The 23,144-nt window shown below is 41.5% G+C and overlaps 1 protein-coding gene across 10 annotated transcripts in view; it reads right to left on the bottom strand.

Annotated features, from left to right (window-relative positions):
- The window catches only part of SASH1 (SAM and SH3 domain containing 1), a 628,602-nt gene that overhangs the window by 188,401 nt on the left and 417,057 nt on the right, over positions 1–23,144 (bottom strand). For 9 of the 10 annotated variants that reach the window (XM_075596663.1, XM_075596666.1, XM_075596661.1 and 6 more), the window contains 2 exons: positions 7,813–7,863; positions 7,620–7,669 (listed from right to left, as the gene is read on the bottom strand). In XM_075596663.1, the coding sequence (XP_075452778.1) occupies positions 7,620–7,669; positions 7,813–7,863 (101 nt within the window). Of the gene's footprint in view, positions 1–7,619; positions 7,670–7,812; positions 7,864–13,905; positions 14,023–23,144 lie in introns of those variants that run through there. The other variant, XM_075596667.1, reaches the window with a different exon arrangement.

Raw genomic sequence — 23,144 nt, 5'->3', positions numbered from 1 at the left:
TAATAGAAGTATAAGATGCAGCAAATCACACCCTCAAGTGTATGGAGTCTGGCTATCAAAGAAGGGGAACATACCCATTCTCTTGTGTCCGTGCATACAAAATTTATTGAGGCTGTCTGGTGGTATGAACTATGACACCGAGCTGCTGCTACTAGACTACAATGAGGTGTTCATAGAAGGGATAAGGTTTCTACGCTACTCCTGTGTCACTTGTGACTTCCCAGGTGGTGAAATGACTTGGGTACCCAGGTGTACCTGCTGCAGAGTACAGTTTCCGGAGCCAGTGCTGCTGGAGACAACGAAACCCGCAGAGGAAGAGGCGATCGACCCCAATACTGGACCGGTCAATGCGGAGGCCTCAGAGGGCCCGTGTGCCCAAACCAATGCTGCAGGTACTGTTCCAGACCCCCTCAAAAGGGACATCCTAGTGCTAGAACAAGAACCTCTGATGGCGGAACCCGTAGAGAAAGAGGCGCCCGATGTCTCTACCCAGGCAGTCAACGCCGCTGCTAGCCAACCTACCTCAGCTATAGAGGTTGTAGAGGGCCCGTGTGCCCAAATGTACATTCTAGACTCAGGTCCCGAGCCGGAGCCACCGAAGGCAGAGTCACAGATGTCGGAACCCCAGATGTCTGTTCCAGAGGCGGTTCTAGAGCCGGAACCAGCTGAGAAAGGTGCGAGTGGCCTCCCCACCGGAGGGATCGCTGCTGTTAAACCCCCTTGTGCACCCACGGAGGTTTCGGAGGCCCCGTGTGCAATAACTACGGTTCTAGACTCTGCTCTAGAACCGCAGGACTTTAAAGCTACATTGACCAAAATGGACAGCTGCGATGCTGTGGCCGCACCGAGTCAGTGTGCTATACCAGATGTTCCAGGGTGTCCGTGCACCCCAGTTCTAGACTCAGTTACACCCTCACAATCGCAGTTTCCGGAATCACCGGGTAAGGTGTCTATACCCCCATCCTCTTTTGGTGATTCCAGCGACCAACCACTCGTGGTAATGCGCCTGCCAGCGGACCACTCAAGTGAAGCTGAGGACAACGGGCTGATTGCCCCCTATACTGCGGACTCTGCGGTGGGCCCGTGGGCCTTACGGTGGCCGCCCGGTCTTCCACGATGGTACCATCGGTCCAAGGCTTGGGATCAGTACCTGCCAACGACGACAGGGGTGAGTTGACTGCCCCAGGGGTGTCGGGTGTGAGCTCCCTGGTGATCGCAGAGCATGGTGGCTCCAAAGGTAGGGTCACCCGGGCGATAGGCTCACCTCGTCATCGCGTCCTGGTGGAGGTGTCTCCCCTAGAAGATCTGACAAATTTAGGTCCGACGGGGCGTTGGGATTCACGAGGGGGAGAATGTAGCCATGTTTAAAAATGGTATACAGTTCTCTCTCATGCTGGCAGTAAGCCTGGTAAATATGCAGGATTGCCAGCATCAATCATGGAGGTTTGCCCTCACACCCTGGTGAGGTGTCATATGTACATGAGGGGAGTGGTAACAGACCTTGTGTCCATTGTTAGTGACACAGGAGGTGGAGCTATTCCCTTGTTATATAAGACACAGCACTGCCCAAAGTTAGTTGTTCACTAGTGGTTGACAGGAGTTCAAGCTCCAAGTTCAAGAGTGATTCTATAATGGCAGCAGTAAGGCTGGCAGGCCAAGAAAGGGCCTGAACTGTGTCATGGGACCTGGCACAGGGGGTGATCTCCCTGAGGGGAGAGGTGATCCAACTCCATTGGGAGGGCAGATTCTTCTGAATGAGAGTGCTGTACAAGATGAGCGGCTAAGCTGTTGCTGCAAGGGGCAGTCTGCCTGAACCGTCAATAAAGATGCCCTTGTTCACAAGAACCCCCATGTGTGAGTGTGAAGTTACTCCACAGAGGAGTTCCTCATCAAAACCATCTCCTTGCGGACGCAGAGATCCTGATGAGGTGGAGGCGCTGCACTGTATGTAGGTAGGACTCACGCACACTACCTCAGCTGCCTGTCTGGACTGACATTCCCCACAACATCATCATGCGGGAGACTCAGGAGTCCTGTAGCCAACAGGTGCACCACCAGACACGACCATGTAATGGGGACCGGTTAGACTACAGGGGCCAATCTGAGATTGGGTGGGTCAAGAGGGTCCAGAAAATCCGTTACATATATAATAATATAATACTGCATTTTTTTAGCTCATCCTTCTACTGTACGTTATCTTCAATAGCTTATTGTATTAGGTTGTGTAAACTCGCCCCAGTTGAACCTGACAGATGTTTGGCAGTTTTAGTTGAGTAACAGAGCATAGGTGTCTGATTTGTCCATAATATATGTACCTACCCTCTAGTGTGTTTTGAGCTGGTATATGATACATTTTTAATTCATTTTTATCCTTTTTTAGAAATATGGATTTTTAAGTTTTTTAATATATACGTAGTTTTTAGTTCGTGCTTCTTTTTCAAATAAATTATGTTAGTGGTTATATGTTTGTACCACCACTAGTATCTGAATGTAGCTGTTCATTTAAAGTGTGTACTAATTTTTCTTTCTTTATTTTAGAGACACCGTTTATGTTTTTGTCTGTTCAAATGTTTATTAATAAAGTTGATTTTAGCTTTTTTGTCAAGATGCATTCTCGGTTGCTATGGAGCGTTTGACTCCTCCCCGCTGCCATGTGATTGGCCTAAATTCCTCAATGAGGGGCCAATCAGTGACATGCGAGGGGTATTTAAATGCCAATAGAGTGTTTAACCTTTATTCCCTGATGAAGAGACCTATGTGGTCTCGAAACGCGTTGGATTAAAGAACTGTAAGACCTTTGCGAGCCTCCTACAACACAGCACTCCCAGAGAACCGGTCCGGTGATTTGCAGACTCGCGGCGAACTCTCGCGATTGCATGACGTCACAGACCAGGAAGTGTTTGAGCAGGACGCCAAACAGCGTGCGCTCTGCTGCTCGATTGCCAGCTGGACCTGTGCAGTAGCGGGCATTGCGCATGATAAACGGGACTGCTGTTTACTAAAAACGTGAGACTGCTGAAGACCTACCCTGAGGCAAGGGGCTGGCACACCAGTGACTGGAGTGGAGATTATCCAGGCCCTACACCGAGGCTGTTTTTGGAGTGAGAAGGAGAGAGCCACGAGACCATCACGAGCGTCCGTTGGTGTTTGGGTAACAATAACCCTGAAATGCTTGTTTAATTTTGTTTAAATGTACGCACATTACTTACCTCCTTACCTTGGTTACTAAAATTATCATTTAATGCACTATGAGCGTTGTGCGCTGTGTTTTTTGTATATTTGTATGTCTGATTTGTCCGTCTGTGTATTGGAGGTGGGAGTATTGTGTTAGGCTGCGCCTATAGTGCCAGTGACAGCGACGCAATGTTGCGTCAAAACAAATGCATGCCACCATCGTGTGTGTTTATAGTAAGCGTGACGCAACGGAGCGACGGCTTGGTCGCGATCACTGGAAGTCGTCCCAATTTGATTTTTCCAGCGTAGCCTGACGTCGCCGGCACTATAAGTGTAGCCTCAGGTTTGTGTGTTTCTGTTTGCTCTAAATGTTCAAATGAATACATATTATATCACTTAGATATATACTATATATTACTTCTATTACTTCTATCAAGAATATAGTAATTACACCCAAAATAATACAGGGGCATGCTGGAAACCACTGGTTTATCAAAATACGTTTAAACCCACCTGACAAAGCCGTTTGGAGAGTTTCACATGCATATTCACATTCACAGCACTATTAGGAGAGCTGAATATGCACATATTGTGGCAATAGAGGTTACCAAGTGGCATGGTATAATACAGTGGTGTGCAAACTGTCGGGCGCAAGACTGTTTGCGGGGAGCACTTAAATTAAGTGCCGGGGGAGCAGCGAAGGCCTCTGTAAACCTTACTTACCTTGCCTCCGGCGGCTTCTTAGATGCTTCGCCATGGCAACGCGGCGTCAATTTACGTGGCAACGTGACGTCATGACGCCAGAGCCAAGGTAAGCGGGGGGGGGGGTGGGGGCGCGGAAAGAGGGGAACTGCCGGCAAAGGGGCGCAGGGAAAAAAAAGTTTGCACCCCCCTGGTATAATATATATTTGTTGCTCTACTTGCCACTAGAAGGGAAAATAGAGAAACGGTGTTGACAACTTTTTCATAAATACCTTTGATGTTCTATGCAGATTAGAAGACATTTTTCCCATTCACAGACACATTCTTTGGGTACTGAATTTCTCGCAGTTACGTCACACAAAGAAAGAATGATATTACAAGTTGAAAGAGAATGAAATGTTCCAATACAAATTGAGCGATTACCAGAAAATGAAAGCGGATTTTGTTACAACATGGCGTTCCACTTCATGATCCACCTTGAAATGCCAAAACTCAAAACAAACAGTGGACAATGAGAATACGCCTCTACTAGGATCAACTGAGCTTGGTTTGGCCAGCATAGAAGGAAGTAAGATTTAGAGCAGTATCTGGTATATAGCATGCAGCATGAATCATCACCTAGTCTTGGAATTAGTTGAGAGATCCATGGATTATAGAAGTTATCGGATGAATTTGTCTGGATGATGAAACGGAAAGACGGTGTAACAGTATAATTTTCTGCTAATACCTCAATTTGCGTTGGAACACTGTGTGTTCCTTTAATGGACCATTGCTCCTTTAGTCATGTGATCTTCAGAGATGCCAACTGAGTATGGACCACAACAAAGGGTTCCCTGAGCAGTTGTACTGCCAATCAACAAAAAGTAATACACCCATTATGAAAATAACAGATTTTTGGCAAAACACAAATCTGCAGTGAGCAGTAAAACAACTAAACCATTTTAATTTTCTTCTTGTTGCATTTCATGGAGATTACAGAGAGAACCATGGATTGCTCAATACAGTTGGATTCCTAATAATGTAATAAAAAAATATATATATACATATCTGTTGCATAACAAGTAAAAATGTTTAGTACATGTTTATATAAATTCCTACTTAATGAAAATATTTGCGTAAATGCCATTTTTCAAATTGCCTTATGAAACATGTTCTCTGAACACCAAAAAAAGTTAATGAAAGAGTTGATTAGTAAGCAGAATATTGAAGATAGGACAGTACAGGCAAGGCAGAATAAATGAGCTGGTAATGTTTGTTTTCTTGAGAGTATGACCTCCCAATGTGTTTCTTTGTACATAATGATAAAGGGAAGCTCTAACAGAGACTTACAAAGTGCAGACCTAGAAAGATTTAAAGGAGCAATTTATTGCTTTTCTTGAATTTACTGTTTTTTTTTAACATTAGACTGAAGCAGGGGGTCTTCGGAGCTAAACCATTTAATCTCAGCTCTGGAGACCCCCTGCTTCCAGAGATACATACTTCCAAAAGGGTTCCTGGTATCTTGACAAAGTTTAAAGTTCCCAAGTCACGCGGGACAATAGGACACCAAACCAGATGATGTAATAGCTTCCTATTGGCCCGTAGGGTACCGGAGCGTTAAAACTCCACCATTACATGCACCCTGTTAGCCAAGCGGAAAGGCTACCCCCTTTGGAGGAAAGTATCCTGGAACTGAAATTAATGTGGTTCAGCTCCAGAGACCCCCTGCTTCAAGCTGTTAAAAAACAGTAATATATAAAAAAAAAAAAAAACATGAATTGCTCCTTTAAGCAGGGAATTTTGTCAATTCAATGCAATTTTTTTCCATTTCTTTTTTACTTATCATAAATGTACTGTAGTTGACATTCTGTACCTAATTATTAAAATAAATTTGTTCTAGGTTAAAAAAAAAAAGTAAAGAAAAAAGATTTTGTTTCTAAAAAGAGTTTTAGCTTAAAGAATGGAGTTGCCAGCTTGGATTGCCTCTTTACGAAGGGATAATAGAATAAAAAAAACTGCAAAGCTGTACAAAATCCAAGATATCACCATTGAATTAGCCATAAAGGTGTATGTGTTCTACCTCCTATGTTACACTGAGAATCGGACGGTTAAGCACACCAGAAATACCTGTGGCCATTTTGTCCGACCCAGGCCATCACATACAATATAGTATAATAACCAACCTCAGTTTTGGTAAAACAAACACAATGGGGAGTTTCTTCATACAGTTCAAAAGAATACACTCACAGGGAGGCAGGATTGCACCAGCGTGGCACAAATGGTAATATTTTCCTGTTATATATGTGATTAACAATATTTATGAATATATGCTTATTAAAATATGTAGGGAAAAAGTACCACAGTTCATTAGGGGCTTGTGGGAACGGGTCTTTAGAAGGGGTCTGTTACCACGCAGCATTGCTCCCTTTTCTCATATTTGATTGCTTCTGTTAGCCTTTCTTCCTCCCTCCCCCCCCCCCCCCTCTCAGTGTTAGTGTACAGCCCCACCCTTTTTTTGCCTATCTGTCCGTACAGACACCTGGCAACCCTAATTGTCTTATATGATATCATTTTTACATGTGTTTGATTATTCATTTTTGTACTATCCACTCTGATTTTATATGCTTTTGTAATTAAAATTATATTTTTTTCATTAATATTTTGCCCATGATTTGGGGGATTTTGCCTTTAATCCCCTATTGAAATATAATAACATATGAGAGTGCTGAGGACATTTTGTTCTATGTAGGGAAAAAGGTACCACATTCTATGCCTTCATTCTTACAATTATATTTAAAAAAAAGTTATTTCAAGTTGGCTGTTCACTTGAATGTCTACAATGGCATAATATTTGACTTGTGGTCAAAGTGTGATGGTCTTGGGGGTACAGAGTATACTATTTATTTTGACATTGACTCACTTTTGATATAATTGAGAAATTATTTTTGATTTTCTCCCCTCTTTCGTGTTTCTAAAGCATGAATATTTGCTTTAATATTTGTAAGACAGTCCTATTGTGATCCAGGGGGTGGGGTCAGTAATGCAGGGTACGGGGCTATGACATCAAAGGAAGGGATAAGGGCTGTGTTTCAGGACCTCCCAGCATTGTGCGATACAGCACTAACATGTGAGACTCAGGCAAATTGTGCTAGTTTGCCCTTTTAACCTTGATTGCACCTCCTTGGAATTTCATGGGGATTACAGACAGACATAGGTGGGGTTATGGAGAAGCTATAGAGCACCGGTAGTTTAATGCAATGTATTACATCTTGCATGTGCAGCTGTCACTTTTTCCATTTCACATAAGGCAAACTTCTCATCCAAATCTGATTTGTTGCAAATCTCACTGCAAACAGATCAATATCAAGCTTAAGTAAGTTGGCTAGCACATTTTTTACATTTGGCGTGGCTGCAGGTGGAAAAAAATGTTTCATATGCTTGCACTTCCTAGTATCTTCATATATAAGCCTTTAATCTATAAAGTGCGAGAGCGCCAATCGGATGCTATTGCATGTAAACCCTGATTGACATCAATGGTATGCCTTGGATCAGTGCTCTCTCACTTAGAGTAAGTACCATAGACCCCTTGAACTGTTAGACTAGAAGTCACATGCCTGGGTGCTCTCAATTAGTCACAGATCCTACATAGGTTTGGGTTAAGTCTGGGATGTTAGGTAACTCATACGATTGAGGAAGAGAGGTCTGTGATTTATTTGATTCCTTTCACTATTCATACCCAAAAAGTTCAACAGAAGCCGACTTACTTTCTCTCTGTCTCTGGCGTGGAGACTGTACTGCTGAATCCAAGAGATTCCTAAAAGAAGGGACAAATTGGCTTGAGTACACGAATCTCAGCAGCAAGATCAAGTCTTGCACAGAGCATCAAATGAAGAACCCCTCCCCCCCTCTCCACCCAAAGATAGGAAGCAAGATGAAATAATTAGTTATTGTGCTTACTTCAATCTGGGATCGCAGCTGTAATGACGTAGAGCTGGCATCAGATTTCTCCTAAAAGAGACCATATGTGAGTTAGTCATGAGACATCAAGAAACGTGGCATAGTTCAGTGAGCGAAAAACACGTAATGTTATGAAGATAAATGGCCACATGAATAGGGAAAATGTTAAATTGTAATGTCTGTCATAGCTGTCATTGTTTCTTAAACATAACCCTAGCGCTATTCTTCCCAATTGCTGTTTGAGATGTCCACAAATATGTGAATGTTACGTTTTATAACATTTTGAACTGCTTTGAGACAGAAAATGATATCATTATATCTTTAGCGCAGTCCTCATTTCCTTGCAGCTTTGTAATACATGTTAGTAAGTAGTGTAACTGCTTCTTCAAGGAATGAAAGCCTCAAAGTTTCATTCACTTGAAACACTTTGTGCTCATTTACATGGCATTACCCAGAATCCCTTGCTGAAGTGGAAGCATTGTATGCTAAGGCCGAGTTTATAGTGGAGGAGCTGCTGCGTGCGCGCTATGCACTCTCTCACTGTTTGGCATATGTGTTCTCAATGTGCATGCGTGCCTCTAGGCGAAGAGGCACGATGACGTGGCAGCGTTTTGAGCATAGAGTTATGATGACAAATAATACATGGTTACAAATGCATAGTTACATAAGTGAACAGGGTATACATTATATACAAGACATTGCATGCACAGTTAAAGATAATATATACTATAGGCGTATGGAACAGTTACAGACCAGATTAAAATGTGAGACAGCTTTAGTTTTGAAAGAACTTAGACTGGTGGCGGATGTGAGAGTCTCCGGTAGATTGTTCCAGTTTTGGGGGGCACGGTAAGAGGAGGAGCAGCCGGATACTTTGCTGAACCGTGGGACCATGAACAGTCTTTTGAAGTCAGATCTTAGATGATAAGTGCTGCATGTGGTAGGGTGAGGAGCTTGTTCAGATAGACAGGTAGCTTGTCCAGAAAGTATTTGAAGGCAAGACAGAAAAGATTAACTTTGCGCCTAGACTCACGTGATAACCAATCTAGTTCTTTGAGCATTTCGCATTGATGTGTGATGTAGTTGCATTGGAAAACAAAATGGCATATTGAATTGTAGAGGGTATCAAGTTTGCTAAGGTGGGTTTGGGGTGCCGAGCCGTATACTATGTCACCATAGTCGATAATTGGCATTAGCATCTGCTGTGTGATACTACTTTGGCATACGTTTTGGATGTCAGGGTATCAATGTGCATCCCAAATGTTAAATTGCAGTCAAACCATATGCTCAAGTATTTAAAACTAGTAACAGAGGCTTGGGTGGTATTAGCTTTGATTCTCTTCTGGAGCTCAGTTATTGGAAGCTTTTAAAAATGTAGCCTTGGTCCCAAATACCATTGTTCCAGTCTTGTCAGTGTTTAAAAACAGTTTGTTTTGAGAAATCCAATTTTCATGTTTCAAAAAGTGAGATTGAAGTATGTGTTCAAGGTCAGAGAGGCAAAGGCTGTGTGCATGTAAGATTGTGTCATCTGCATACATGTGTATTGAAGCTCCCTTACAAGCTGTAGAAAGATCATTGATGAACACTGAGAAGAGTAGGGGCCCCAGAACAGAGCCTTTCGGGACACCACAGGTGATATCCAAGGGTTTGGAGTTAGAGCCTGAGATAGACACAAGTTGGAATCTACCCGATAGGTAGGAATGAAACCAGTTTAAAGCATGCTTCTCTATTCCAGAGCACTAGAGTTTGATAAGCAAGATAACATGATCAACAATATCAAAAGCCTTTGCAAAATCTAGGAATATTGCACCAGTGAGTTGTCCCAGTTCCATTCTACACTGGATTTAATTGCAAACTTTTAGCAGGGTAGTTACCATGGAGTGTTTGGGGCAAAAGCCAGATTGAAATTGGCTTGGAAAATTTGTCTTGGTATAGTAATCGCGTAATTGGGAGGGAACACATTTTTCCATGACTTTGGATAGTATAGGGAGAAGAGAGATTGGCCTGTAGTTTGAGACAGTGTTTTTGTCCCCACTTTTGAAGATTGGAACAACTCTGGCAGTTTTCTAGGTCTTAGGGATGTGGCCTACAGACAAAATAGAGTTGACTAGGGAAGCAATTGGTTTGGCAATGGCCGGGGCACCAAGTCTTAGGAATTTAGATTGCAGTAAGTCAGGTCCACATTGGCTGCCTCGTTTTAATTTGAGGTGCATTTGTGTAATCTCCTCTTCAGATACTGGGACAAATTGAAAATTGTGAGCAGTGTTGGGAGAGTGTGGGGCTATAGGGGTACTCTCAGAATGATGTTCATGTTTGTGGTTTGGGTTGCGTTTAGCTAATAAGTTAGTAGCACACCACACAAAGTATTCATTGAATGCATTTGCAATGTCAGTGGGGTTTGTCAGAGTGATCCTCCTTAGTTATATTACTTGGTTGTTGATGGCTGGAAGGCCAGAATATATTGTTGATAACCTTACAGAATTTAGCTGGGTTTGATGTATTCTGGCGAAGATTGTCAGAGTAATGTTGGGCTTTTGCATGTCTAGTTTACCTTGTGCACATATTCCGCAGGCATCTGTAGTTATTAAGTTCCTTGTATGAGCTTAGCCTAAGAGATAATGGTGAATAGCAGCGTTGCAGACCTGTCTGAGACGTGAATATGCTCACAAGTGGTATTTTCATTTGCTATACACTGTACGGTGGAGGGTTTTTGTCACTTTTTTACCCACAATAACTTATATGAATGTAGTATTCACTTTACTGGAAATCAGTAGCTCTTTGCAATATACTAGATGAAGACATAAGTTACACACATATTTAGCATGTATTTAGTGGTCTCCTGTACGATTGTGGTTCTATTGCTAAGCATAGCGCAGCAACTGTGAATCTAATACTAGTATTAGACAGAAGCATTGCCATTTCATTGATGGGACTAGGACCATAAATGTAACGTGTCCAATATAATGTAGCAAGATGTAGAGGAAAACAAAATATTGGTCCATATTTACTAAGCTGTGCTATGCCATAGCATACATTCTCAAGCCATAAGACTCCTTACAACTTATTCAAGTTAATTAGCACTAAGATGTCTTCGAATGTCAGAAAGTGTCTTCTAGCATAGCACAGCTAAGTAAATGTGGACCATTATGCTTATATTGCACCCCAAAACTGGAACAATCTACCGGAGACTCTCACAGCCGCCACCAGTCTAAGTTCTTTCAAAACTAAAGCTGTCTCACATTTTAATCTGGTCTGTAACTGTTACATACGCCTATAATATATATTATCTCTAACTGTGTATGCAATGTCTTGTATATAATGTATACCCTGTTCACTTATGTAATAATGTATTGTAAACATGTATTATTTGTCATCTTAACACGATGCCCAGGACATACTTGAAAACGAGAGGTAACTCTCAATGTATTACTTCCTGGTAAAACATTTTATAAATAAAACACATATTTCACGAAATGCCTACATCACGATTTACTGAGCCATGCAAACTTGCTTTAATGGCGATAACATTAGCAAAACTACTTCTGTAACTTTGGCTATAAATCTATTTCTTTTGAGAATGAATAAAAAATTGTTCAATAATGCTGTATACCCAAAAATTATTTTTTTAAAGAAATCTTTGAGAAATTAAAATGTTAAAAAATATTAAACTCTCTTAATTTTATTTAATCTTCCTTAGAAATAATCCCTGGTAAAATAAATACGCACCGAGATGCCGAGTATTTTACAACTCATTATAATATAGGCTTCTAGTAACTCCTCCAGGATCTACTGTACTGCCCCAAAACCCAAGATGACTTATTTGGGGCAAAAGAGGTGAAAATTACCTTAACACAATGATGCTTAGAGACACCTGTTTGAGATATCTCTCTAAGGGGTAAATGCATTAATCTTGGATGAGGGGTATTGGAGCTTGATCCCATGTTAACTATCTGATACAATATCTCTTATCGGAGTTTAGTGAATACTGGCCTAAAACTAATCTCTTTAAACATAGCCCTTTAACGTTTTCAGAAAAAATTCTATTAAAGAATACGACTGTTAGTAAAGGGCTACATCGGCTACTTTAATAGAAGCATTATTACATGTTACACGTTTAAGATGTATGCCTACTTAATCTGGATTATAGTGAACTCTTTTTAGCAAAGTCACCAAGAATCAGACAGTTATATTTCTGGATATACTCAACCACTTTCCATCCATCCAGTTCATCCAGTTCATGCACACATGTGCAACTAAGATTACACAGCATAATAAATACTATTGTGTTTATTCCTATGGGAGTATATTTTGCTATCTAGGATAGATGGAGAGGAGTGGAAATAGAAGAAGACCAAAACAATGTGATGGCTCTGTTGAATGTATAAACTACGTCTCGGTGTTCTTCGAGTGATATGTTTTTGGATTATTGTAACGGAATAGCATAGTTGTTGACAACCCGTTACCCACATGAATGGCATGTGAAAGTTTTGGATCAAAGAATGAAATGTTATGGAAACATCCTGATTTATGAGTGTATGACTCCATTTGAAGTCTATAGCTGATGCTACAAAGGAGACTATCTTTCCCTGAGGAAGACTCTCTCCAAATGCATGATCTAGTTTAGTGTCACATTGAAAACAAAGTAACATATACATTTGGAAGATCCTTACCCCAACTCAGTTTAATTTAGAGTTGATAATCCCTTAATGAAATACCATAATATTGGAGGCATCGCCAAGTAGACCTAATAATGGATCTCGTGCAACATACTACAAAATATACATTTAGTTTGGGAACAACACAATTAAACATAATAGGAGCTAAAACAAAATGCCTGCATAGTCCCCAATTTCAGTCACGAGTTTCTCTATATACAGTACTTGCTATGCCAAAGCACATATATCTGTGTGCAGATATGTACAGTACATATGTGTGTGTATACTGTGTACATACTGTAGCTTTCTTCCTCCAGAAGTTTTCTATTTGCTAAATATCAATGTAAAATAGTTGTTGTACATTGGCCAATAATTGGGTATGTAAATATTAAGGGTACTAATCATGTTAACAGTTTCATACAGCTCATGGGAAAACGTAACATATTTTATTTTACTATTGTTGTGGTTTTCTTTCCATTACAACAAAACATCTGTTTCACATTTAAAGATATGATAAGTGAGCTTTTCACACTCACACCAAAATGCCCTAATCTGATTTTTGCAATATGTACAGTACAGCCAGAAGGGTGTAATTATAATTTAATCTGAGAAAAATCTTTCGTTTAGTATCATGTGATTTTTTTTTTACAAAACAGACGTGTTTCCACCTACTTCCAGCTGTGTATGTGTGTATCTATCTATCCTATCTATCCACACAATGTATACATGCACGCACACACACACACACACACACACACACACACACACACACACACACACACACACACACACACACTACATTGACAAGGTGACGATAACACAAAACCCTGAACATAAATAGCCACAACAAATTCCTTTCTAGAACATAAAATAAGAAAATATTGCACTCTCCAAATACTGGTAGATGTAAATAATAGTTATAGTTAGTATATTGATATGTTTTCCTTGATTTTTTTTTTTATAAAGCATCAAAAACAAATATAGAATTAACTTTTCCTATGAGAGCTTTTGTTGGCAACAACAATAGTTAGTTTTTAGAAGGGATACCAAAGCACCAGGGGATTCAAATATCCTCCCTTACTGTGTCTGGAACAAACCATATAAATCAGACAACTTCAAAAACCATAAAGTATACGTCCTGATATTACATGAATCATACATTTCACTTCTTAACTAGGTTATTTATACGTCTGTAAATAAGGATGCAGTGAAGCGTAAAAACTTAGTGTAAAATAATATCTCCATTAAACTCGCCGCTTCTCTATGATTGTCCACTATTACAATGGAGCTCTTTACAACAGCATGCATTTAATTACATTAAACACAATCGAAACTTGGTGAACTATATCAAGATAACCACCATAGCATAGCATACAATAAGAATTCTCTGTTAGATTACCTTCCCATGTCCGCTCCTGAATACTACATGGCTACTTACAATTAAATGCAAAGTTTCTTTCCATGTATATTTTTGTTGTTCAGTTAATGTGGAGTTCAAGCTACAGTACGTTCTTCACACATGAATTGGGTATCCTGGGATAACCAGTTGCGAAAGTTAGTCGAGCCATGTGGACTCTGCATGCCTATCTATATTTCTTTTTATCCAGACACAATAGAAATAACCAGATGCATCCTGCTTTACAAAACCCTGACCCCCATTGAACTCTTTTGCTATCTTCCTCTGGCACTAACAAAATGTGTGCGACAGCCTGTGTAACCATAAAGTCTATTTTACATGATGGGAACCAACAACCATTAATCACTGTGGGGGTTAAGAACATGTGCTAACTCAAGAATGTTGAGCATAGGGCAGGACATACAATGTTATCAATATCTGAGGAAATGTAGTGTCCATGGAGGATTAAAATAGAAATGAATCACAAAAATGTTGGCACTCACAAGGTCTTTAAATAAAGAAGAATATCAATGTTTTAAATAAAAAGATCAACGTTGTAGTCTTGACAAAGGTCTAAGAGTGGACCGAAATGTGGATCTTTTTATTTATCTTTTTATTTATTAAATTGACATTCTTCTTTATGTACTTAAAGACCTTGCAAGTGCCAACATTTTTGGGATTCATGCAATACATGATCCCCCCTGGATGTTGCTGGTCGTGCACCTGTGAAAATGTGTATTGTGAGTGCCCCTAACCGAGGATTAAAATAGAAACTCATAGGCCATTATTCAATAAGGTGCGATAGCGTCAGCCCTATTGACTTTAATGTGGCTTTCCGTGCATTGCACCTTATTCCATAAAGACAGTCCAAACCAATTAGGGAATGGCAATATGACAATAGACCCAAGGAGGCGTGAAAAAGAGGTGGGAGTTGGGGGGCGGGGGGAGGTTAGGTATTTAAGTGACAGTAGGTAGCCTCGGACATACCTCTCTCCTCAGCTGAAGGTTTTCCCCCAAAAGATTCTCGCCCACCCAACCCCCTTTTACTTTTAGTGTTAAATGTTATTTTTTGACATTGAATGATATATATAAGAAACATACAGAAGCTCAAAAAAAGCACTCTAGTATATCCAAAAAATAAAACATTTATTCAAGCAATGTCAAAAAAACACCCAACACATATTTAAAATACCTGAGGTGAAGAACACCAAATACCTGCCCTGACTACCAACAATTGATAGTTAAATTTGCATACAAACATACTATGTCAAAACAGGTAATAAATGCACACTATAAATAAAGAGAAAACCATTCTTAAACCTAATCAGTTGGGCCAGATGAAAAAGTAATTTTCACCTTAACCCCTAATACACCAGCCGGCATGTCACGGAACAGGTATACCCCTGTCCGCACTTCTGTTTCACCCCCCTCCTTTTTCTTGCAGCCCTGCTTGTCAGCCTTCTTAATGCCAGCTGTATGTGTTTGGTTCTGCACACAAACACAGTGCTTGTGTGATAATACAGTGCCATTTCCCCTCTCCCAGCAGCTTGCTATATTAAAGATGCAACATTATTGTGACATGTTGTAGCTTCCCCAGACACTCCTGTGAGTTGCCATGGCAGCCCCAGCTTTTCCCTCAAATGGGCTAGTCTGCTTTCTCCCCCTATGCTCTGCCTACAGATGGTCTGTCCCCAGACTATCTTACTACCCAGCATACATTGCTTCTTCCTTTCCACCATTCCTCTGGACTTGTGAGTACCTCGCTGTAACCCCTGTAATGGTGCTGCAGGATTATCTTTTCACCTCCCTTTACTACTAAGCACACACAGAGATTTAGACCTACACCTCTACACAAGAAACTGTATTTACCTACTTTCTCCAAAATAAAGTAAGAAAAGAAACAGACCTTGTCGTGCTTGGAAAAGAGGGCGAGTTGACACTATCTGAGCTAAGTCATCACATGGCATGAGCATAAACTAAGATACCCAAGACATCCCTTAATAATTAATCCCACAAAATGTAATGACAGAGTATGCTCTATCTTTAATAGTCCCTCCGCTCATAGTGGCTACTGCTGAATTGTGATCTATATCATACAGAAGCCATCTGTGAAATGGCTTGTATTTATCGGGTTCCGACTGTTCTCTGGATAAGTCACTAGCTAGATAAATAATATTAGGATTTGTTCATATGCTCAGCTATAAGAGCCTTTAAGTTAGGGTGACCATATTTATCCCGGCAAAGACTGGGACAAATGTCAGACATGCGCAGTCGCAAGTGCTGACTGCGCATGCATGAACGGTGAGTGCCGACTGTGTATGTGCAAATAGCAAGCACCAACTGCGCATGAGCGATGAGTGCTTGCAAGTGCCAATCGAGCATGCGCACGAGTGGCCCGCAAGTGACGATTGCGCATGTGCACAAGCAGCCAGCAAGCGCCAATCGCACATGCACAGGCAGTGCAGAGAAAAACCGGCACAGTGGCCAGGGACAAACGGCAATTTAATAATATTAAATATTTCTATGCATATACTGGTATGTAGGTAATGTATCAGAGTTCTTATTAAATATCTCTCACCACCAGTTCAGTATCTAGCCTCCCTTTCTCTCTCATTGTTGCATTGCTATTCGAAATTAAAATTTGTTATTTCCAAGAATCCTTTGCTGCAGTGGAAGCACAGTATGCTAGGAGAAAATAGTGAAAAGCAGGGTTGCAGACCTGTTTAAGACATGAATGTGCTCACAAGATATTTTCATTTGCTGCTTTCCTGAGAAAATCACTTCAACCAATTTTTGCGAATGTTGACAATTTGGGACATTTTAGCCAGAGCCATATTTGCCAGTTTCGCAAACATGTGCAAACTTTTGCCACAGCTCTACTGGTAAGAAGCGTAGTACTTGGGTATATCAATGCTTACTCTTTGTTGTACTTTGTCTCACTTATTAAAGGGTTTTGTATTGTTTAACTCACTTCCTGTATTATTCAGCCCATTGACTTCAACAAGACTAACTCGTAATCATTATTTATTCTTTATAACACACAGCGGAGATTTTGCTCCGTCTTACTCATTTTGGTCCATGAACTAAGTCAGTTATGGGAATGATTGCACGTTTCCTTGCATTCATTATAAATATAAAATATAGAAAGAGCGATTTACAGAAAGTTTCCAGGATGTTATTAAAGGCGCAGTCCATCCTAGGACCTAAATTAACCAATGGTAGCAACACGTTTACACAATTATATATGGGTGATTAATGCCTTCTTTTAAAAAAACAGTCATCATTTTAGTTTGTAAAGACAGTATAATCTGACATGTGGGAGGGGTTTGATTTCCATTTGCCTGATGTCACTGTGTGTTAATAACTGTTTTTCAGTTTCTAAAAAAACCCAGAATGTATTGTTGCCAAGTGTTTCATCAGCAAATAGGGATTGCACCTTTATGAGGAACATGGGGAATTCCTCATAAACCAGAAACATAAATAAGAGATCTCATTATAGCTTTTAATCTATGAAAACCCCCGAGCCACTTAAGAAAATATTATTTTTCTGCACAAATGTTGACTATTGCAAAACATGTATTTTTAAGTAAATTCCAAATAAACTGGATTATTTTTCCTCTTAAATTACATAATTAATTCACCTGACAAAATCAAGGAGATATCTCTCGATTCCCTTAGTTCTAGTAACTCACAAAGGTTCATGGTTAGAAAACAAATATTTAAAGAAAACCTACAAATTGAAACAAACTGTGAAAATGATGACATGATTCTCATTATATTTGAAGCAGCAAGTCCCCCATTATTGGAATTTCTTTCTTTTTGCAGAACAAGAACCTGGGGGTCTGCTGAAATTGAACCGCCATATCCCTAGACTCAGGGACCATCCATTTTTTTAACCAATTTATGTACTGGTAAAATAAAAGTTAAATCAAAGATGGCTGCCAGGGTCATCCAATAGGAAGCTGCAATATCCTGCTCTGATGCTATTGCGGCTTTCTATTGGCTCAAGGGAGTAAGGCATGAATAGGGTTGCCAGTCGTCCCATATATGTATGGGATTGTCCCTTATGTCATTGACTTGTCCCGTTGCATTTGGAAATCATTCATTGCTCATTATACCGTCACACTTTCATACGGGATTTCGCCGACCCGTATAATGAAAACGTAAATGTGGCAACCCTAGGCTTGAATAGCAGCCATAGTGATTTCTTAAAGGTGTGACGGGAGCTTTGTGACAGGCTATTAATAATACACACCCAAATATATATATATAACTGGGTTGAACTGGGCCGAGACTTAGATATGATAAAATATAATTTATTCCTTGATAAAGGTGAACACACAAAATATACAAATAACAGGCAAAATATAGACACTTAAAGATTAGGACAAGAAAGCCATCAGGATACAGGATGTGCCATTTCTTCCATAATTCAATTGGCATCACAGCAATACATGCAGCCCAAGAATGAAGAGTCATGCATGAAGACACAGGCATGAAGACATGCAGACATGAAGACATCACAGCAATACATGAAGATCATGAAGACCATACATGAAGACAATAGCCCTAGGCTGAGCCTGGTTCTTATACAATTATTTCCCTTTGAACACAACCTAAACCCAGCCCCTCTCATAAATCAGCGGTGACGTTGACAGTTTTCCTCAGAGTAAAACTCCTCCCACCCCACGACGTTTAAAAACTGCTTTTCCCTATCTAAATAACTTCATAACTTCAGTTCAGTAGTACTTACTGGCACGCGAGAAATATTAATGCATTCCGTCACGCATGACGCTCCCAATGAGACTACATATTACCGTGTAATATTAAAATTAAGAGAGATATTAATATCTGGCTCTTAGTATCTGTTAGATATCAAGTGTTTAGAATCATTAGTTGGGGCTCGGCCCCACGAATACACATATGTAATGTTTAGCATGTTCCGCCGAGGACATCTCATAAGATTCTTATATTTACTAAGGTCACCCATTCTGATTTTCTCCTTGGGTAGCCGCACCCCTGGCCCCCATCAAAAAATCCTTTGAAGCAGGGACCCCTGGGTGGTGGACATTTGTCACCTGGTGCTAAATGTCACACCCAATGTCCCAGCCTGGGTCTAGCTGTCTCTAGCAATATTGCCTTGGCCTGCAAATTAGGTATTAACATACTGTGCACCAAAAACCCCTTCTGCTTTTCACACCCAACTTCAATCAAGCCTTTTGAAGTCCAGATTTTCTGAAAAGACACCCCACAGTTGTATTTTCTTAAACTGTAGCTTATTAACCCCTTAAGCCCCAGTGTGTGTGGTGCAGACACTGGCCCAGAAACAATACATTTTTTACAGGGGAATAAGCATTTGGATATTGAAGCGAGGTAAAAACACATTACTGGACCTCAGTCCAGTTAACCCCTTGCTTCCCAGGTGAGGGTAGAGGGTGGCCAATTGGGGTGTAACCCCTTTAATCCTGGGCCAAAACCTCTCGATCGTCACAAAAGGCACCTGTAAGAGACCTGCAGAGGTATACTCAGGGAGACTGATTTGGGGGAAATTAAACATGGCTTTATTTCACCTGTCACTTTAAACAGCAGTTTAAGGCAAAACATATATACAAAAGAAACAAACACCTATCCCTTGTAAGGGCTAACTTACTTCCCCAGTCCCCATCTGCAAAGCTATGGGGGGGGGGGGAGGAAAGAGCCCCTTACCCACCTACACCCCAAAGTCTAAAGAAGCACCTGTATGCAGGGGCGCTTTGTGGTCTAGGTGGGTGTCTGTTGAGGGCCAGCCTCTGGCAGGTTCCTGGGTCATCTGTGTTTTGTGCTCAAGACTTCATCTCCCTAAGCAGCACAGTTGGGACTGTGCTCAGGAGTCTCCTGGTCTGTCCTCAGAGTGGAGTTCTTACCCTCCTTTGTTTACCCAGGTCGATCTGGTTAATTGACAAGCTGCAATTAACTAGCTCTCTGCTGGATTTCTCAGATCAATAGAGGCAGCTTAATTTAAACAGGGATAAGTCCCTGTTACATATCTCCCGTTTGTGGGAAGCTCGGGCTTACTACGGCTAAAGCCCATCCTTCCACTCTCACTCAAGATATCCCTGCAGCTCGAATGGATGAAGAGAACTCTCAGTTCCGCTGGCATTGGAGCCCTGTCTCCAGGTTACCAATGTCTCCGCAAGAAAGTGTTTGAAATCAGCACTCTTCATTCGCTCGAGGAGGACTTTTTCCAAGCACAGTCTTTCTTCTTCTGACTTCTTGGTCATGAGTTTTCCCATGCGTCGGGCGATCTTTTCTTCCCTGAGATTAGGGTGAACACCTGCATCGGGTTCCGTATCCATGATCACGGGTGGTTCAACCTGGGCAGAGTTTTTATCCACTCTGATTGACCCCTGTGTCATCTCAGTTCGGTAGTCAGCAGATTTATTGTCTTGACGTATTACCTCTTTTACGCTGACCGGTTCTTCAATGTGTGGGGAAATCCCAAGTGATGTCTGACGGGCTTCTCATTCATCATGGGCCCATCCGCAACAAGCACAACCCCCTCATCAGTAGAGAGGTAATTTGCGTTTGGTTCAGGATAATTAGATTCCAGTACATCATCAGTTTAGTTGTGGTTTTCACACCTAACCAGCAAACATATATACAAAACAAACAGTGTCTCAAGAGGTACCTGTATGCAGGGGCTCTTTGTGGCAGTCTCTGAGTCTAGGTGGGTGTCTGTGGGGGGCCAGCCTCTGGCAGGTTCCTGGGTCATCTGTGTCCAGGAAGAGGTCTGGTGTCTTACCTCCTTGTGCTCAAGACTTACAGCATTGTGCTCAAGATTTCATCTCCCTAAGCAGCACAGTTGGGACTGTGCTTAGGAGTCTCCTGGTCTGTCCTCAGCAGGAAGTTTTTACCCTCCTTTGATTACCCAGGTGGAGCTGGTTAATTGACTATGACATGTGCACTTAACCAGCTCTCTGCTTGATTTCTCAGACCACTAGAGGCAGCTTTATTTGAACAGGGGTTAGTCCTGGTAATAGCACCATTAACACTGGCACATAAAAAGGCAACTGTCTCAACAACTTGAGAGAGAGGAGGGGGGAAGGGGCAGAGCTAAAAAATAAAAGTTGATATAGGGTGAGATTGTTCCTTGAAAAAAGTTAATGAAATCTATAGCTTTACAGTCACACTAATAAAAAAATATGTATTTTAACACACTGGGGAGGGAAAGGACTGCAGCTTTCACCACTGTTTCATAAAAGGGTTAAAGATCACCAAGTCATAACAATTATTCATGGCAGGAAATGTGCCTGCAGAGGAAACACAGCCATCAATTTTAGCAGAGGGATATACTGTATCATCAGCCAGCTGCTGCATAAGTGAAAACAACTTCTTCAGACCAAAGGACAAAGAGGATATCCAAGAGGGATTTTCTTCAGTCTGTGGTTCTGGGCAGGGTGTAGAGGAGAACTGTATACAGGGTGTAGACAAACAGATGTAACCAATGTTATTTTCCCCGCAAGCTCACTTCTGCGAGTGAAATAGTGCTTTAGACCCGCCCCTTTCTCATGGGCGGTTAATTCAAAACAATGCCCGCTACTCCTGTTTGTGCGTTGTGTATGTCCCATTGGAACGTGCCAGTGGGGGTAATAACATTGCTTGCACAATTCATACACATGTATTTGTCCATATGTATTTTATGGTTCAAGTACTAATAAAAAATTGTGGTACAGTGACAGAGTTTCACTCTGTTGCGCACTCCATTTTCAAAAAACGTGATTATATATATATATATATATATATATATATATATATATACATACATACATACACACACTGTAAGATGGGGAAATGTTATTTTGATTAAATCCTACCTTTAAATAGAAATTGTAGATTTGTAAATAAAAATATCATACTTATTTACTTTCATAACGGTGTATATATATATATATATATATACAGTGCTTGACAAATCACCCAAAAATCTACTCGCCGAACCAAAAAATCTCGCCACCTAGTCCCGCCCCCAACCCCGCCCCCGCTTTAAAAAAAAATACATAAATAAAATAAATTGAATAAATTCCCGAATAAGAACATTCGTTTTTGACATAAGTTTATTTATTGTATTACATTATACTACAATTAGTCCTTGTTACGTGTGTGTGTGTGTATGTGTGTGTGTGTGTGTATGTGTGTGTGTGTGTATTTGTGTGTGAGATTGAGTGTATGTGTGTATAAATGTCGGATATAGAAAAAAAAGCCAGAAATGAATGACTAGTTTCCTGCACCCCTTAACCAGTGTCTGGATGCCCCCGCTTCACAATATTTAAAGCAGCAATCCCGCCTGGGATCTTACCTGATCCGCAGTCCCTCAATGTCCAGGTACCCTAATTCCCGCAATGTTTTACATTGGAGGGGATGTGTTTCCTACCTGTCTTCTGGGTTAGGGGGGGTTCCAATGTCTCCCGTGTGAAGCTTGAGTCAGATCTGGAAGAAAGCAGAATATAGGTTATTTCGGTGTAGTATAGGGCAGTTAAGATACACAGGGTAAATAAGATATCCAGATCCAGAGTGTGAGGCAGAGCGTCAGAGAGACAGAGAGGGGAGAGAGACAGAGAGGGGAGAGAGACAGAGAGGGGAGAGAGACAGAGAGGGGAGAGAGACAGAGAGGGGAGAGAGACAGAGAGGGGAGAGAGACAGAGAGGGGACAGAGACAGAGAGGGGACAGAGACAGAGAGGGGACAGAGACAGAGAGGGGACAGAGACAGAGAGGGGACAGAGACAGAGAGGGGACAGAGACAGAGAGGGGACAGAGACAGAGAGGGGACAGAGACAGAGAGGGGACAGAGACAGAGAGGGGACAGAGACAGAGAGGGGACAGAGACAGAGAGGGGACAGAGACAGAGAGGGGACAGAGACAGAGAGGGGACAGAGACAGAGAGGGGACAGAGACAGAGGGGGGATAGAGAGACAGAGAGGGGGGAGAGAGAGACAGAGAGGGGGGAGAGAGAGAGACAGAGGGGGGAGAGAGAGAGACAGAGGGGGGAGAGAGAGAGACAGAGGGGGGAGAGAGAGAGACAGAGGGGGGAGAGAGAGAGACAGAGAGGGGAGAGAGAGACAGAGAGGGGAGAGAGAGAGAGACAGAGAGGGGAGAGAGAGAGAGACAGAGAGGGGAGAGAGAGACAGAGAGGGGAGAGAGAGAGACAGAGGGGAGAGAGAGAGACAGAGGGGAGAGAGAGAGACAGAGAGGGGAGAGACAGAGAGGGGGTGGAGAGACAGAGAGGGGGTGGAGAGAGAGAGGG

Source organism: Ascaphus truei, chromosome 4 (genome assembly GCF_040206685.1).
Source record: "Ascaphus truei isolate aAscTru1 chromosome 4, aAscTru1.hap1, whole genome shotgun sequence".
NCBI classification, from domain to species: Eukaryota; Metazoa; Chordata; class Amphibia; order Anura; family Ascaphidae; genus Ascaphus; species Ascaphus truei.
The sequence above is the reverse complement of the archived record's forward strand: the minus strand, read 5'-3'. Positions and strand labels throughout refer to the sequence as shown.